The following is an 18760-nucleotide window of genomic DNA, read 5'->3' as shown; positions in this document are numbered from 1 at the left end:
GAACTAAACTTATGTAAGTGAATATTTACTCATCATTTGTAAATTGAAAAATGTCATGTAATGCTGTGATTTGAACTTCGTTCACTTAAAAGAACCGCTCATTATTGCAAAATTTAGTCTGACTTCTGGATTTAATGAGGTTACTGGTACAGTACATCAAGTGAGTTCCGATTACGTGGATCACACAGACAAATACGCACAGTAAATCATTTATTTATTTTTTCTTTTAATCAAAAAGTCAACATAAAACAACGTAAGTTCCAGTAGTAGCAACTTCAGAATTATTATGGATACGGTGGAGTTAAAACAATGAGGATATTAGTTTAATTCGCCAAGAATATACTAAGTAATGTTTACCTTTTCTGTTTTCAAAATGAAGATGCAGGGCGAAGTACATCGCTCAGTCAACGATTATTGACAGCTACAATGAGGAAGCTAACGCCTGAGTACTATCTAACAAATATCTGTCTATCTATCTGTTTTTACAGTTGTATGTAAAAAAACAAAATTTCCAACTGTAGCTAATTATAAAAATAAAGACGTATATTACGGTATACATTTGGAGATCGGACTTATGACACATATTGTTTAAACAGGCATTATTATAGACCTCTAAGCAGGGTCTTCAACAGGACCGACACGACATGTACCCGGAAGTAATGGCGTATGAAGTAAACACGCAAGTCAAAATTTAAAATCCCTTATTTCCAGCTCCTTCAGGTATTATAATTTACAGAGTATGATATTTAAATTGACAACAATGAATTGATATTATATATTGGCAATTATAATAGTTTAAAAGTGGACGATTTGAAATGCCGTAAGCCATAAATACGAACAATTCCTCGCTGACATACCATAAGCTAAAAAAAAAAAAAAAAAAAAAAAAAGCTAAAAGAAATATCAGTATGGTTTATCTTAAACCCTCACCATATTGTCTGTTTATTTTATCTCAGCTTCAGAGTTCATAACTTGCTATATGTCCGGATCGAGACAGTGTCCTGGAGTACTATCATGAATCGTACAAATTAAATCCGCGACCTAAATTATTCTGGTGTGCTCAAACATTTCCATGGCACAATGAAATGAATAAACTTGGTCACGTAGATAAGATAGTTCACACAAATATTGTATTGTCATTACACATGTATCTGAAAAGTGCGTTACACGTCAGACCAATCAGTCCAATCACGCTTTTTAATATTGATTTGCTTGTTTTCCGATTCTTATGGGTAGATAAAGATAGTTGACACAAACCCTCTCTGTTATTACACACGTATCTGAAAAGTGCAATACACGTCAGACCGAACACGCTTTTCAAAAATTGTTTTATTTGTTTCTCAGATTCTTTTGAGTAGATAAAATGAACAACATGTCGCCAGAAGTTGCACTGCACAGGATCTCACCGGAGTTGCGACCCTTGCTGTGCAGTGTGGTGCGGAATGGCCGCGTGGGACTGGACTCCACAAATTGCCTCCGAGTCACAGACCTCAAAACTGGGTGAGGTGACTACTTTTGCATGCACCTGTAGGGTATGCTTGTATTAATGTGTGTATTTTTATAAAGAACAGGCTGCTGTTACCAGGTTGGACATCCCCCTGCAGTTTTCGTAAAATATACTGTAAACATTCTTCTGAAATTTAGGTCCATATTAACGTGACACCTCATGCAGTTGTTGATTATTTTTTGTCACCATGTCCATGTTGTGAATATCCCTTTCCACCACTAGTAAACTCACTGTCATGTTCAGAAAACTAGCTTCAGGTAATTTGTGTTTGGTGACTTGCTCCAACATCCTGCTGAATGGAGACATAAGGGTGAATGGAATCAGTACCAGTGCCCAGGTAGAGGTACAGTATAAGGGGCACCATCGCCAACAACCTGAACTGTTGATGAAAGGTGGGGTGAAAACATGGTTTCAAATAGAGGGGCAACAATTAATCAGCAACTAATCGATTATCAAAATAATCAGCAACAATTTTGGTAGTTGATTAGTTGTTTAGAGCCATTGTTTAACTTCTAATTATTCAAATTCTCTGATTTCAGCCTTTAAAGAGAAAATATTCTCTGATTTCTATAGTCCTTCATTATAGCAAACTGACTATCATAAGGCACACTTAAAAGTCTTACATTTTCTCCAAAATGGACGGGGGACCTTATAATGCGGCGGGCCTTATGTGTGCACCAAGTTCCAAAATCTGTAAATGTTGTTGTGTGACTTTGATGAGCGCTCGGCTTGACTGACTGGGGGCATTTCCTGCCGACGCTTCTTGTATAGAGAAAAAGCGGACGTGGCTGAGGATAGCATGCGGCTGTTAAAGGGTGAAGGGTGCGCGTGAAGGAGGACGCTCAAGGCACGCCCCCAGTAGGTATATAGCGCTGGAATGTGCATTGTGCAAAACAACATTGGTTTGGCTAAGGACCCCCGAAAATGGCACCTATGAAGAGACACGCTTACAAAGCACAGTTTAAACTGCAAGCTATCAGTTACGCGGAGGAACATGGGAATCGAGCAGCCGTGAGAGATTTCAAGATCAACGAATCAATGGTTCGCAAGGGGGGGAAGCAGGAAAACGAGCTTCGCCAAGTCAAGAAGACGAAAGTGGAGTTTCCGTGGAAACAGGGCGAGGTGGCAAAGAACAGCCTGGAGAAGCGTCTCTCCAGTCACCATTCGACTGAGTGCAATAACTCTGAGCTTGGCGTCATTCCGGGAGGCTTGACGAAGGAACTCCAACCGCTGGACATCAGTGTAAACAGGGCGTTCAAAGTGAAGTTGCGAGCGGCGTCGGAGCGATGGATGACAGATGGCGAACACATCTTTACTGAGACTAGGAGGCAGCGCCAGGCGAGTTAAGATTGTGGATGCTTGAGCTAACGTGCCTGCTTGCACTGTTGTTCGAGCTTTCGTAAAAGCCGGCATCATTTCTGAGGAACCGCACGGCTGCTGCTGAAATGTTTTCTCTACAGTTTTTTGGTCAACTGTATCAAATTCTGACATGGTGATAGAGTTTCTCCTGGGTGGCTTCAGATGTAGTATAATTTTATCATTCTGCTGATTTGTGCTGATATTTAATCGGATGGATTGTATTTTTTCAGTAAAATAAGCAAATTCATTGCATTTATCAGCTGTCAGGAGTTCTGGAGCTATCTGAGTCTGGGGATTGTGAGCTTGTCAAACACAGCAAACAGAGTGCAAGTATTGTTGCAGTTCTTACTGATGATTTCAGAAATGTGTTGCTGTCTTGGCCTGACTAACTCTTGGTTAAAATTACAAAGGCTTTTTCTCCACTTACGGTCTGCTTTCCTACACTTTGATTCAGAGGTCTTTACCATCATAATGCTCCTCCACGGTTTTCTAGGTCACCTCAAGATTGTCTTAGTTTAAATGGGAGCGACAGTATTCATGACATTTGAGATTTTACAGGTGAAATTATCCAAAAGTTCATCAACTGTCTCAACATTCACAATTTGTGGCACAGCTAGGGTCTCCATAAATGTAGTGGCGGTACTCTCATTTATGTACCTTTTCTTAATAGACATAGAGGTTGACTGAACATTTGGAAGAATCTGTAATTCAAAGAATACATAAAAATGGTCAGAAATAGCCATATCCTTCATGTCAATTGATAGAATTTCAACATCCTTAGAGATGACCAGGTCTAAGATGTGTGACCTTGAGTGTGAGTTGGACTCATGCTGAGAGAGGTCAAATGTGTCTAGTATAGCAAAGAGTTCTTAAGATTATTTTTTTTCCCATCTTATCGTCAACATGAATGTTAAAGTCTCCCGTGATGACAAAATAGTTGTAGTCAGGAGAAATAACTGACAGCAGTTCTGAAAAATTCTCCATAAATTTTCTATTGCATCTTGGAGGTCTATAAATTATTCAAATAATAGCTTAAGCGACCAATAGTTTTTCAACAAGTGTCATTTGTGATTCTTTTATTGTCATTCTATTATTATCTCAGTAGAGATGTGGGGTATTTCAGGATTTTTAAGAAAATCTCAGCCTTGCAAATGCCAAGTTAGTTTACTTTCTTAAAAGTAAAAGTGCCATAGTGTATATATTAATGTAGTCTAGCATTTCATCCAATGCTGTCTTATACATGCTTGTCTTCTGTTGATAGTTAGCTTAGCAGTAATAAGTAAAAGGATGGTTCAGTCATTTTACATTTTACTGTTTAATTAAACCAAACCAGTCAACGCACAGTGTTCAGAGTGTGTTTTATTTGTTTGTACTTGCTCACTGTCCTGTTATTATTATTTTTTTTTTGTCTTCCATATTCAGATGTTCATCTTTGACCCCAGGTCCTAGCTGCGATCGCTTCAAGCTTCACATCCCTTATGCTGGAGAAACCCTCAAATGTATGTAAAAAAATATGACTATATTTCTGGTCTAATTTTTTTCTGTTCATTGTGTCATGCATGACAGTTTGCACTTAATTTCTGGTTATACCACCAACGTTTTATGGGTAAATACCTAATTGTCTTTTGGCATTGGACCAATTAGAGATTTAACATTTTCACTAGCAAGGCACGATCAAAATGTATATTTCGGCTGTGTGGCACACATAAGTACTGTATGTCTGAGATAAATTGCACACACATTTATTACTACACAAATGGTTATGAGAAAATATCTACCGTAAATGGTGAATCTTTTTCAGATGGTTAAAACATAACAGATGCTTAATTTTCCCCGAAAAACAACCACAAACATATCAGAAATCTGCTCACCGTCCGGTGATATTGAGTCATGATTAAAACATTTTTCAGATGTTTGATTTTGTAAGCCTGTCTAGTAGAAAAAATGTAAAGTGACACGAGGGGAAGCAGACGTTTGTTTCTCACAATGTCGGGGTTACGGTTACTGTTAGTTTAATATCCACTAAATATGAACTCAAGGAATGTGTAGTTGTGTGTCTAAAGATTACGTAAAACAGCTATTGGAGTAAAACTTTCAGTGTTGGAAAGATTACTTTGGAAATGTAGTTTGTTGCATTTATCCTGTTGAAAATGTAATAGTAGGGTAACTATTTCAGTTACTTTGTCAAAGTATATAACTAATTACATTTACATTTTGTCTACTTTTATTCATTTTCAATCAATGCATCAACAAGCCCCTTGGCTGTTTCTTTTTAAAAAGTGGATTAAAATCATAGATTATTATTTTGTAAGTAACCACATATTTTTTCTTTACACAAATAATAAAGTGAAAACTAAACATGATGAAATGTAAATTACTAACAAAAAATGTGATGCATTATAGCTGTACATCATGTGGAAAACATGATACCATGTTGACCTCATGACACATGTGCACAATATAGACAATAGTGCTTCATATGACAACCTAGATATGTGACGGCATGAATGTTACGTCGACTTTAGAAGCTGGATGTCGATATGAAAAAACAATTTGATAAATATGATTTTTTTTTTCAAATGTAACTAAAATTGTAATCATGGAATTTGCAAATGAAACTAATTTAGTTATACATTTTCTCCCAGTATCCATCCATCCATCCATTTTATACCGCTTATCCGAGGTCGGGTCGCGGGGGCAGTAGCTTTAGCAGGGATGCTCAGACTTCCCTCTCACCAGCCACTTCATTCAGCTCTTCCGGGGGGATCCCGAGGCGTTCCCAGGCCAGCCGAGAGACGTAGTCTCTCCAGCGTTTCCTGGGTCATCCCCGGGGTCCACTCCTGGCGGGACATGCCCGGAACACCTCACCAGGGAGGCGTCTGGGAGGTATCCGAATCAGATACCCCAGCCACCTCATCTGGCTCCTCTCGATGTGGAGGAGCAGCGGCTCTACTCTGAGATCCTCCTAGATGAGCGAGCTTCTCACCCTATCTCTAAGAGAGAGCCCGGACACCCTGCGGAGGAAACTCATTTCGACCGCTTGTATCCAGGATCTTGTTCTTTCGGTCACGACCCACAGCTCGTGACAATAGGTGAGGGTAGGAACATAGATCGACCGGTAAATTGAGAGCTTCGGCTTTCGGCTTAGCTCCTTCTTTACCACAACGTACTGATACAAAGTCTGCATCACTGGAGACGCTCCACCGATCTGCCTGTCGATCTCCCGTTCCATTCTTCCCTCACTCGTGAACAAGACCCCAAGATACTTGAACTCCTCCACTTGGGGCAGGATCTAATCCGCGACCTGGAGAGGGCACTCCACCCTTTTCTGACCGACTGAGGACCATGGTATCAGATTTGGAGGTGCTGATTCTCATCCCAGCCGCTTCACACTCTGCTGCGAACCGCTCCAGTGAGAGTTGGAGATGAGAACATTAAAAAAAGTTACATCACTGAAGCGACATTTTACGTTTACAAAACCATTTAAAACAATCTATACTTATCGTGAAAATGTCCTTCATTTTTGTTTGTCAATTAATTCCATACATGAGCTTTTAAGGTTAATTTTAATTGTATTTATTTCCATTTGGCCAGAAAAATAAAGGAATTGGCCAAGGTATTGCAATACCTTTGAGGATGGTGTATGTATGAAAAATGTCATCATGTATTTCTGTTCGTTTATTTTTTAAACATTTCTTATTAAATCAGGGGATGAGAAATTGATTTCAGGAGGCACAGTTGCTAGAAATTAATTGAGTGATGGCTCATGATTATTGCTTGCAATGTAAATAATAATGTAAAAATAATAAAAATGTTGATGATTTGCTAAAGAGTAAAGTCATGGTCTGAACTCCCTCCCAGGTCACCCATTGCACTTTGATGTTATTTTATAGTCCATCCATCCATTTTCTGTACCGCTCTTATCCTCACTGGCGGGGTACACCCTGAACTGGCCAATCGTCACATAACCTAGTTGAGCCCGGATTTTGCGTTAAAGTGTTTCATGCAGCTTTGTATCCTTAATCATAATGTAGGAAGTATTATGGAACTTCCCTTCACATTGCCAGCAGGCATGTCTCCCTGCACATTATTTTAATAGATCAGACAAATGACACGTTTGGACAGCTTTTTTTTTTTTTTTTTTTTTTTTTTTTTTTTTTTTTTTTTTTAAATAAACAAAACGTACCTTAGCTTTTTGTACAATATGCCTGCCTTAACAGGATTTTACTCTATACTGCTAACAAAAGAGGCTATCCATTCATCCATCCATCTTCTATACTGCTTATTCTCAAAAGTGTCGCAGATTATGATTTATGAAATGATCATTTGCAGTGCAGTGCAGTGAAATATGATTGTATTGGGTTTAAGTCACAGCAACAAATGGGCCTGACCTTGGTCAACTTATCAAAGAAATGATCAAATGCCTTATTATTAGTATGGCAGAGCTATGCAATCTAACCTGTCTGTACACTGTCATGGTTTTGGAAGACATCTTTGATTATTGGAGCCATGTAGGCTGCAACTTGCAAGTAAACAAAAAACAGGCCATTGGCATTCCTTCGTGGCACATGAAATCTCTGCAGCTGTTGTACTTTACTGTGGTTTGGCCGGAGGATGAAGGTTTGTTTAATCAAGGATGCAGGGCTGCAGGTTGGTGTCTGTCTGTTTATGGACCGCCCCACTTCTAGCGTGCCAAAGCCTGGTACACTCTGCACAGATCTAGCATCATTAATTCAAACCCAGCTGCCCTATGCTACACCACTTTGGCTGGAACTACTACACAACAATTTGTGGCTTTTCTTCTCATGCATAGTAAGAACATGTGACCTGCCTTGTATCCTTTTGACAGTTTTTGGATAGCATAGTATAGTACAGTTGCACAGTCCAGTACACATCTCCTCTCCGTCAAAGTCAGCTGTAATAGGCTACAGCGCCCCTGCACAGGATACGGGGTATAGAAAATTGGTGGAAGGGTAGTGTAGTATGGTATAACCTGCAAAGTTGCAGATTGAACAACCTCATACACAACTGGATCCATGCCAATATATACAGTGGATATAATAAATCAACATACTCCTGTTGAATGGCAAAATGAGACCAAGATAAATCATTTAAGGTTTTTCTATCATTAATGTGGCCTATAACCTGTCCAACTCAATTGGGGGGGGGAAAGAAATCTTTTTGAGAGGGGATACTGTGGTTGCCCAAGTATGCACACCCTCTTCTATCTGGGGATGTGGCTGTGTTCATAATTCACCAATCAGATTCAAACTAATGTTTAATGGGAGCCACCACACACCAGCCAGAATTTAAAGCCTCTGGTTAACCCCCAATAAAGTTCAGAGGGTTTTCCTGACATTTTTGTAGCTACTTCTGACAGCACAAGCCATGGTCCACAGAGAGCTTCCACAGCACCAGAAGGATGTTATTCTTTAAAAGTATTAGTCAGAAGGGTACACAATAGTTTCCCAGGAATTAACTAGATAATTGCTACAGCCAGTGAAGACACTGTGTTCCATCAAGTCATTATCAAGTAGATAAAATATGGTACAACAGTAACATGACCAAGAACTGGACATGCCACCAAAATGTATGAATAGACAAGAGGCAGAAAGTAACATTGAAGGGGATGCAGGAATTTCTGGAAAGTATATGCTCTTTAGTACATTGACAGCAATCTCCTGTCTTGTTCATTTGTCTGAGCTATGGTGTACGGTAGCAAGAAAGAACAAAGAAACCCATTGAAGCCCGGGTCGTGCTAAAACACACTTGAAATCTTTCAAATGCTTGTGGGGAAATGTTTTCTCGTCCGATGAAACCATGGTTGAACTTTTTGGCCATAATTCCAAAAGGCATGTTTGGAGCAAACACAACAGTGCTCATCACCAAAAGAATACAATTTTGACAGTGATTTGGCAGCATCATGCTTTGGGGCTGTTTTTCTTCAGCTAGAATTGGGGCATTTCAACAAGGTGGATGGAATTATGAACAGTTCCTAATACCAGTCAGTGTTAATGCAAAACCTTCAGGGTTCTGCTAGAAGCCAGGGAAAGCCTACTAGCACATCTGAACTTAAATTGAGGTTATCAAAGACACAGTAAATGGTGGCAGGTGTGTGCTGACTCACATTTAACATGAGTTTGAATGTGATTGGTTAATTCTGAACACAGCCACAACCCAGTTATAAGAGCGTGTGCACATTTGTACAACCACCTAATCTGTTGTTTATTTTAATCTCTCAGAAATGTACAATTTATAGGTCAAATTAATGGGGGAAAACTTTTTGGAACAATTTACTTTGGTGTAATTTTTTTCTGTCACAAAAACCTGACATTTGAACAGGCGTCCGGAGACTTAATTTCCACCGTATTTCTGTCTGACTTTCAGTAGTTTACAACACATCCTCTTGTCTGTTTAAGTCCTCTCCACTGGAAATTTCCATCCATACATTTAAGTTTATCTCTTCCTGCTGTCGCCAGTTCCCAAAAAAGCAGAACTCAACAGTTTTGTAACACAAATAGAATTGTGCAACATTAGAGAACATTCTGATCCCGCTTTACCGACACGTGATCATAATACGACGACCTTATTTTTTAGCCAAGATCATTTGCAGGTTTTACCTGACATTTTTAGTGCATGAATGTGATACTTAGAACTTCATTCATTTTATTTTTGTCGGTTACTATTTTTATATCTATTTATTTTATTTTCACAAGGATGACTTTGAGTTTCTTCACTTCTAAATGTCGGCTGCGAGGGACCGAAATGTGTTTCCTCCGCAGGGTGTCCGGGCTCTCCCTTAGAGATAGGGTGAGAAGCTCGTTCATCCGGGACGATCTCAGAGTAGAGCCGCTTCTCCTCCACATCGAGAGGAGCCAGATGAGGTGGCTGGGACATCTGATTCGGATGCCTCCCGGGTGAGGTGTTCCGGGCACGTCCCACCGGGAGGAGACCCCGAGGACAACCCAGGACACAATGGAGAGACTATGTCGCTCGGCTGGCCTGGGAACGACTCGGGATCCCCTCGGAGGAGCTGGAAGAAGTGGCTGGGGAGAGGGAAGTCTGGGCGTCCCTGCTGAGTCTACTGCCCCCCCGACCCGACCTCGGATAAGCGGTAGAAAATGGATGGATGGATGGTCAAACTTGACATGATTGAAACTAGAATTCTGTCATTACAGCATTAACAAATTCTCCTGAACCCTAGATCATTACCAATTTCCATTTCCAAAGTTAAAGCGCGTTTTACAGCGCAAAACTTATTTTGGCTTTGGGAGTCATTATTAAGCTATTCTGTTTCCATCTTTTTTCACCCTCAGGGGATATTATATTTAATGCCAACTATCCGGAGCTGCCCCCAGATTTTATTTTTGGGGAAGATGCAGAGTTTCTGCCTGAACCTTCAGAATTACCGGTGAGTATCCAGGTTCAGTAAATCATACAGTGGAGACATATTTTCTTGAACATATTTGCCTCATTATATATCCTTGGCATCTCTGGGTGCTTTCAGACTCTCACCCTTTAATTTGTGTGTCCCCTTGGTGCTGTTCAGTTGGACAGATGTTTAGTAAACAAACTCTGGTGCAGACCAAATCAACTGTTTCGAGACGTCATACAAGAGGTGGTGTCACCACGGTTCTCTTTTGTATTCTGTGGCGAAGCATGTGTTTGGTGGCACAACTTTGGTGATAGCACTGGCGTTTGGTTTGTCCTGGTAGTGTAGTGGTACATGCTCCTGCCTTTCACGCAAACAGAGTGGATTTGATACCCGGTTAGTGCCCCCAGTACCCAGCCCCTTCCAGTGCCTGGGTTGCGTCAGGAAGGCCGTCCGGCGTAACAATTGTGCCAAAAAAAAAAAATCATATGAATGACTCACTGTGGTAATCCCTAAGGGGTAAAGCCGATATTCACTTTCAAATTCTCTCTCGTAATAAATAACATAATTTGTTGGACCTCAGTGCGGCTTTTGATACGGTAGATCGTAATATACTGCTGAACAGGTTGGACACATGGGTAGGACTAAATGGAACAGTCCTTAAATGGTTCAGGTCCTACCTGGATGAAAGGGGTTATTTTGTAACCATTGGAAGTGTTCAATTTCATCGATGGCATTGACCTATGGGGTCCCTCAAGGGTCAGACCCCTCCTGTTCAGCTTGTATATGCTACCCTTGGTTCAAATTCTTCAGAACTTTCATTTTGACTATCATAGCTATGCAGATGACACACAGTTATATCTAGCAGTGTCTCCAGATGACTACTGTTCAATTGATGTGTTGTGTCACTGTCTAAAACAGATAAATAACTGGATGAGCCAAAGTTTTCATCAGTTAAACCACAATAAAACTGAGATAATTGTTTTCCAGAGTGAAGGCTTGCATGTGTCAAGCAGCCCAGGAGAAGCTCATCCATGCGTTTATATCAAGTAGACTTGACTATTGTAATGGTCTTCTGACTGGACTCCCTAAAAAAAGCATTAAACAGCTGCAGCTCATTCAGAATGCTGCAGCTCGGGTTTTGACCAGAACAAAGAGGTCAGAGCATATTACTCCAATTCTAAACTCTTTACACTGGCTTGCAGTCAGATTTGAATAGATTTTAAAGTTCTGCTACTGGTCTATCAATCACTAAACGGTTTAGGTCCTGAATACATGAATGAAATGCTCATGGAATATAAGCCCCGTAGGGCTCTGAGATCGACAGACTCAGGTCAAATAGTGGAGTACAGAGTCCAAAGCAAACACGGTGAAGCAGCATTTAGCTGTTATGCTGCACGCAAATGGAATAGGTTGCCAACATAAGTGACGTCAGCCCCAAATGTGCATGTTTTTAAGTCCAGGTTAAAAACCTCTTCTTTTTTCCCATGCTTTTTAGAGCATTTCCACTTTTAAATTATATTTCATGCACTGTACGGTGTTTTAATTGTATTTTTTGTTCTCTTTGCTTTAAATGTTTCTAAGCTGTTTTCTTTCTTTGTTTTTAAATGCTTTTAATCATATAAAGCACATTGAGTTACCTTGTGTATGAAATGCGCTATATAAATAAATTTGCTTTGCTTTGCTCTGCTGCTTCTTTCTTTGGTTTAGCATGTTTCAGCCAGTACCCACATACTGTTCATATTAGACTTTTTTTGTTGCCTTCTTTTGTTAGGAGCACGTCTTCTTTTCAATGCGTGAAAAAGTTAGTTTGTCGAGATATTATTAATTATAAATACAAATGCCAATTATATTCCATTTGTTTATTTGTGCTGCTTTATTCACTTATCACTCACTAATCCACACAACATACCAGTTTCTTATTTATCTACTTGTAACCAAGAAGACGAGTGACCTCACGTTCTTTGTTGTGACGCATTTTGGTGCACCCGGAATTTTTACCTTGATAACACAAATTGAACAAGCAATTACACAGACATTGTTCACAAACCTATCATCTGATTCGGACCAGACAAAGTGAACTATAAAAGGAAAGCACCCTAAATTGTTAGTATTCAGTTCCACTTTTAGTGTTATTTCCCATTATACATGCATTGTTTTTCCATGTAATATCAATATAGATCCTGGGGCCCAAAAAAAAAAAAAAAAACTACCACTGTAAGAGTGAATATGGCACTGCTGTGTGATTGACAGTTAGAGAGATACTGTAGATGGAGAGATAGATAGATCAATCAATAGATTACAATCAGATAGTTCACGAGCTTTATAACATGCCATGTTGTGCTGTCTTTCTGTTAAGTCTTTTTCTTAACATAGCATTCAGTGAGCAGGTAAGCTTTCTGGGGCAGTTAATATCATCAGACATTTTAAAGAGGGAAAAATGCATTAAAGAGATTAAGATTTAAAAAAATACATGTATGGAATTGAGATGTTTCTTATTTTTTGTTATTGTAGGGAAATCTTTACAAATTACCATAATTGCTCATGTATAATATAATTTTTTTTCAATTCATGTATTCATCAAAAATCGACGGTGCGTATTATACACGGGTATAAGAAAAATAAAAAAAGTTGTCACAGTGTATAGACCTACAGTATACCAGTAGCTAAAATATTAGTAGTTTCATTCAAATATAATATGTAATATCTAATGTTACAAATTTATATACAGTATAATGCGATAAATTTTCACTGCTCACCTGAGAATTACGTCCTCGTGGGCGCTGCTATATCACATCAGCTGTTGCTACCGTTCCCGTTTGATAGCATTGGATTTAGCGTCCAAGTTTACCAAGACGGCAGATTTATTTCTTGTGGCGCCACTTCGCAGAGCACATCGAAGAGAAATGCATGGTGAGGAAGCGGCATGAAGATCAGCGCATGCACACAGAGCAGAGCATTTCTTTGAAAAACTCAATAAAATACAGATAATACTGTGTTTTGACCATAAATACCAGCAAATCGATGGTGACTATCATACGTAGGTAGAAGGGAGTTCCTGATTTTGGGGGTGCGCAGAGCGTATTATACACGAGAAATTATGGTAGTTTATGTACTTTTTGTTTAACAGTTTTAAAATGATGAGCAACTTCTAAAACACACGTAAGAAAACATTTTCTATTAAATTAGAATTCAAAAATTTATAATGTATCAAATTTCATTGTTTATTTATATTCAATGCCATTCTGACTGTTTTTTTCTTTTTTCTTAACACTTGCACAGTGCCAAAAATATTATCGATCAATATACAGTCTCCTCCAGAAGTATTGGAACAGCAAGGTTAATTCCTTTGGTTTTGTTGTATGATGAAACATTTGGGTTTCAGATCAAAAGATGAATATGTGACCAAAGTTCAGAATTCCAGCTTTAATTTCATTGTATTTACATTTAGATGTGTTCAACAACCAAGGACAGAACACCTTTTGTTTGAAGCCACCCTCTTTCCAAGTGAGCAAAGGTATTGGAACAGACATTATTAAATTAACTTAAAGTGAATAACATTTAATATTTAGTGGCATTACCCTTACTTGCAATAATGCCATCAAGCCTGCGACCCATTGAGTTCACTAAACTGTTGCATTTTTCATTTGAAATGCTTTTCCATGCCTTTACTGCAGCCTCCTTCAGTTCCTGTTTGTTTCTAGGGGTTTCTCCCTTCAGTCTCTTCTTCAGGAGGTAAAATGCATGCTATTGGGTTAGGGTCCGATAATTGACTTGGCCAGTCTAAGACCTTCCACTTTTCCCCCTTGTTGAAGTCCTTTGTTGTGTTGGCAGTGTGTTTTGGGTCATTGTCTTGTTGCATGATGAAGCTTCTCCCGATTAGTTTGGATGAATTTCTTTGTAAATTGCCAGACAAAATGGATTTGTTGACTTCAGAATTAATTCTGCTGCTACCAATGAGTTACATCATCAATAAAGACTAGTGAGCCCGTTCCAGAAGCAGTCATGCAAGCCCAAGCCATGACATTACCTTCAGCATGCTTCACAGATGAGCTTGTGTGTTTTGGAACATGAGCAAATCCTTCATTTCTCCATACTTGGGCCTTTCCATCACTTTGGTAGAGGTTAATCTTGGTCTCTCAGTCCATAAAACGTTGTTCCAAAACCTTTGTGGCTCATCTCTGTACTTCTTTGCCAAATCCAATCTTGCCTTCCGATTCTTTTTGCTGTTGAGTGGTTTGCATCTTGTAGTTTGTTTGTGTATTTCTTCTCTCGAAGTTTTTGAACAGTGGATTGTGATACCTTTTCCCCTACCCTGTGGAGTCTGGGAGTGATGTCACTGACTTTTTTTTTTGGGTGTTTCTTCACAGCTCTCACAAGTACAACTACTGTTGATACCCTTGGCCGGCCTCTTCGATGTCTGTTGCACAGTACACCAGTAGTTTTTCTTTTGCAGGACATTAAAAAAAGTTTTTTTAGCTATGCCCAATGTGTGTGCAATAAATTTACCTCTTATCTCAGCTTCAAAATGGTTTGCTTTTCTCCCATAGACAGCTCTCTGCTCTTCATTTTTTCTTAACAGCAAATGCAGTTTTCACAGGTGAAATCCAAAGCCAAGAACAAATACTATCTAATGTTTAAGCAATCAATCTAAAAGGCATCACCTGAGCAACTAGAAACACGCATCAGTCATATTTTCCAATACTTTTGCTCACTTGAAAAGTATGTGGCTTCAAACAAAAGGTGCTTTGTCCCGAGTGATTTTACACATCTAGATGTAAAGCTGGAATTCTGAACTTTTGTCTCATTCATTTTTTTTAAATCTAAAACCCACGTCTTCACAATACAACAAAAACAAAGGATTGACCTTGCCGTTTCAATACTTTTGGAAGGGACTGTAGTTGTGACTCTCATTCACTGCCATTGACGGCTGTTGAATTCAAATATCCATGTTAAAATGGAGGACTGGCAGTGAATGAGTTTTTAAGTAGGTTTTAGTTTGGGAAGTTTTCTCTCTTTGTATTCCGCCATTTTACTTTTGGTATTTTAAGGCTGAACTATGCAGCTACGATTCTTATTTTTGCAGCAGCCTAACATAAAGCAGCTAAATTCCCCTGCTTGTGTCAGAGTCTGGGAGAGGAGAGGGGAGTATTGCTCACTGTCTCATAAATCCAGCTGTGCACATAAGGGGAAGTACCTTTACTGAGCCAGTGCTTGGCAGCCCTTTATGTGTTTATTTTCTCACATACAGTATATTCCTGCACTTTTTCTCTTCATATGTTTGTAATTTTGCTGCCAGAGCTGCTCTTGTCTGCCTCAACTCTTTTCCCTGTACATGTTAAGTAAGTGCACCCTCCGTTGCACTTTTAAACCCGACTTCACAGAAAGTTCAAGTCACCCCCACAAGTGTCTGTTTAAAATTTAAAAGAATGATCAACAATTACCGACACAATCAATTAACAAAAAAAACGTTTTTAACTGTTAAGTACTCTAATCTGCTCGAAATGAAGGATGCATAAAATAAGCGCGCCCCCCCCACACACACACACAAACATTAGGATTCTGGCTTTAGTCAGCTAAGGTTATCATGAATCAACAAAGATAATAACTATAATCATTTAACCATTAAAATATTTCTGTTAAAGAACTTCTTCATAGGGGTGTATTGATAGACTTACTAATGCTTTCAATTTTTTATTTAAGGCAACTGAGGCATATACCTTACTTTGGGTGGTGGTTTAATACATTTGTTTAAGCACTATAGATCATTATAAGATGCCCAAAAAGTTGTAGGAATTATTAACACAATAATCAAATAAAAGTCCCCCTAGAAACCAGCTGACTACAGAAATTATCATTTCAAAGAGAAACTATGCAGTAAAGTTAGAAAAACAGTTTACCGCTAACGACTGTAAATCAGTCTGGCTTGTATTATAATCGCTAACCAATTACAAGCACCCAACCCCCCAAGCTAAGAACTATAAAAGACTAGCCGATGACTTGAACACCTTCTACTGCAGATTTGAAAAGGACACTTTCACACCCCACACCCACCCAGCCGCACCACCGACCACCATCACACCTCTGACTTCTGTGTTGACCATCCACGAACAGCATGTGACACGCATCTTCAAACAACAAAAATTAAAGATTAACAAAGCGGCAGGCCCACACCTTGTTTCCCCATCGTGCCTCAAAGTCTGCGCAGACCAGCTCGCTCCAGTCCTCACACAGATCTTCAATAGATCTCTGGAACTGTGCGAAGTACCATCCTGTTTCAAACGCTCCACCATCATCCCAGTCCCCAAGAAACCTGTAATCTCAGGTCTGAATGACTACAGGCCTGTCACTTTGACATCTGTGGTCATGAAGTCCTTTGTACACCTCGTGCTGGACTACCTCAAGAGCGTCACAGGTCCCCTGCTGGACTCCCTGCAGTTTGTCTGCTGAACAAACAGGTCTGCGGATGATGCAGTCAACATGGGACTGCACTATATCCTAGAACACCTCGACAGCGCGGGGACCTACGCGAGGATCCTGTTCGTGGACTTCAGCTCTGCGTTCAACACCATCATCCTCGGACTCCTCTCCTCCAGGCTTCTCCAGCTCAGCGTCTCGCCTGCCATCTGCCAGTTGTTTCCTAACGGGCAGGGCGCAGCAGGTGAGGCCTGGGGAGGCCACCTCATCGACACGCACCAGCAGCACCGCGGTGCCCAAGGTTGTGTCCTCTCTCCGCTGCTCTTCTCTCTCTACACGAACGACTGCACCTCAACACACCCGGCTGTCAAACTCCTGAAGTTTGCAGACAACACCACAGTTAGCTGCCTCATCAAAGACAGAATTGTGGCAAGTCACAGATCTGGCCAACGTTACAAAAACATTTCTGCTGCACTTAAGGTTCCTAAGAACACGGTGCCCTCCATAATTCTTAAATGGAAGACATTTGGGATGACCAGAACCCTTCCTCGAGCTGGCCGTCTGGCCAAACTGAGCAATCGGGAGAGAAGAGCCTTGGTGAGAGAGGTAAAGAAGAACCCAAAGATCACTGTGGCTGAGCTCCAGAGATGCATTCGGTAGATGGGAGAAAGTTCTAGAAAGTCAACCATCACTGCAGGCCTACGCCAGTCGAGGCTTTATGGCAGAGTGGCCCGACGGAAGCCTCTCTTCAGTGCAAGACACATGAAAGGCCGCGTAGGGTTTGCTAAAAAACACCTGAAGGACTCCAAGATGGTAAGAAATAAGATTCTCTGGTCTGAGGAGACCAAGACAGAACTTTTTGGCCCTAATTCTAAGTGGTATGTTTGGAGAAACCGGGGCCGCGGGGTTGGAATTTGGGGTGCTGTGGGATGTCGTTTGTGTGGGTTTTTTCCCTGGGTCATTGTGGTGTGGGGTTGCTCCGGTCGGGTTTTGGCTCTGTGTTGAGTTTTTCTCTTTCTGTCGTCGTTGCTTGGGTTGATTTGGGGACTGTCGGTGCAGGGGTACGGCCGGCCGTTTGCCCTGTAGGCTATCTCGGTGTTGGCATGGACGTGTTCTGTGGTTGCACTAGCCTGGTTGACTGGGAGTTGGCTTCACTGGGGCTCAGTGCGATGTGGGCTGGGGCTCGGGGCGCCTTGGGTGCTGCGTGTTTTGGGGGCCTCCTTTGCATGGTATGGTTTTGTTCCGGGTGTTTTGCTGGGGCAAGTGGCCATTGATTTTGGCAAGGTTGGGGTGCGGTTTTGTTTGTCTCCGCCGCTGTTGGGCGCGGGTGCGTCTTCTTGCATGCTCTGTTGGCGGGCTCGCTGACTCAACTCACAGGTTCTTACAGGTGTTTAGACACTAAAAAAAAAACCTTGCTCATTTTTCCACATCCTGTCCTGTCCTTCTCTGTCCTCTCTTATCTGGTTCTCTTGGGTAGTTATTGCATGTCTTCACCGGGTGTCCCCCCAATCTACAAATAACTGTTGTCATGTTACTTATGTTCAAATATCAAGACTGTCTCACTATTGTTCTCCTGTGGTTTTCGCCTCTAGTCTCCCTGTTCACTCTGTCCCTCTGTCTGTCCGGCCTGTTCAATAAACATCAGAATAATAAAACAATTAAAAATAAACAGAGGGAGTATTTCAAACTCCCCTGTTGCACAGCAAAACTGTTCCAGCAAAAAGGTATTCAGACCCACCGTTCTGCAAGGCCATGCAGCTGAACAGGACAGGTTTTAAAAATGAAAAAAGAAAATTAACAAGTGGTGAAAAATTCAACGTTGGTGTCCTGGTCTTTTGACAATGTCAGATAACTTCGCCCAAATGCCTAAATATAACTGACATGAAAAGAAACCACGGATTGACTTTTTTTCTCTTTTCTTCCCCCTTTCCATTAACGTCAGACTTTTACGTCATGCTTTCCAGTTATAGCGCCAGGTGGGTGAAAGTGTTTTTGTGAGTTTGCCATGATGTTATCCTCAGATGTATTCTTTTTTCCTTTCCCCCAACTCAGTTTATTGCAATCATTTGTTGCTTTACCTGAAAAAGAATAAGGCCTTGGACAAT

At 40.5% G+C, this 18760-nt stretch overlaps 2 protein-coding genes across 3 annotated transcripts in view; one reads left to right on the top strand and one right to left on the bottom strand.

Moving 5' to 3' along the window:
• rbks (ribokinase) overlaps positions 1-459 on the bottom strand; it is a 43345-nt gene extending 42886 nt beyond the window's left edge. Inside the window, exon 1 of the mRNA XM_061695735.1 lies at positions 358-459. The gene's annotated coding sequence lies outside the window, so the exon portion shown is untranslated. The remainder of the gene's footprint in view (positions 1-357) is intronic.
• A 156-nt stretch (positions 460-615) lies between these two features.
• babam2 (BRISC and BRCA1 A complex member 2) overlaps positions 616-18760 on the top strand; it is a 109161-nt gene continuing 91016 nt past the window's right edge. Inside the window, exons 1-4 of one of the 2 annotated variants that reach the window (XM_061695733.1) lie at positions 616-720; positions 1345-1500; positions 4289-4365; positions 10183-10277. In XM_061695733.1, the coding sequence (XP_061551717.1) occupies positions 1364-1500; positions 4289-4365; positions 10183-10277 (309 nt within the window). In that variant the 5' untranslated portion in view covers positions 616-720; positions 1345-1363. Of the gene's footprint in view, positions 721-1344; positions 1501-4288; positions 4366-9472; positions 9981-10182; positions 10278-18760 lie in introns of those variants that run through there. The other variant, XM_061695734.1, reaches the window with a different exon arrangement.

The sequence above is a fragment of the Phycodurus eques genome, chromosome 14 (assembly GCF_024500275.1).
Source record: "Phycodurus eques isolate BA_2022a chromosome 14, UOR_Pequ_1.1, whole genome shotgun sequence".
Taxonomy (NCBI): Eukaryota; Metazoa; Chordata; class Actinopteri; order Syngnathiformes; family Syngnathidae; genus Phycodurus; species Phycodurus eques.
This window is presented reverse-complemented; position numbering and strand designations above follow the sequence as displayed.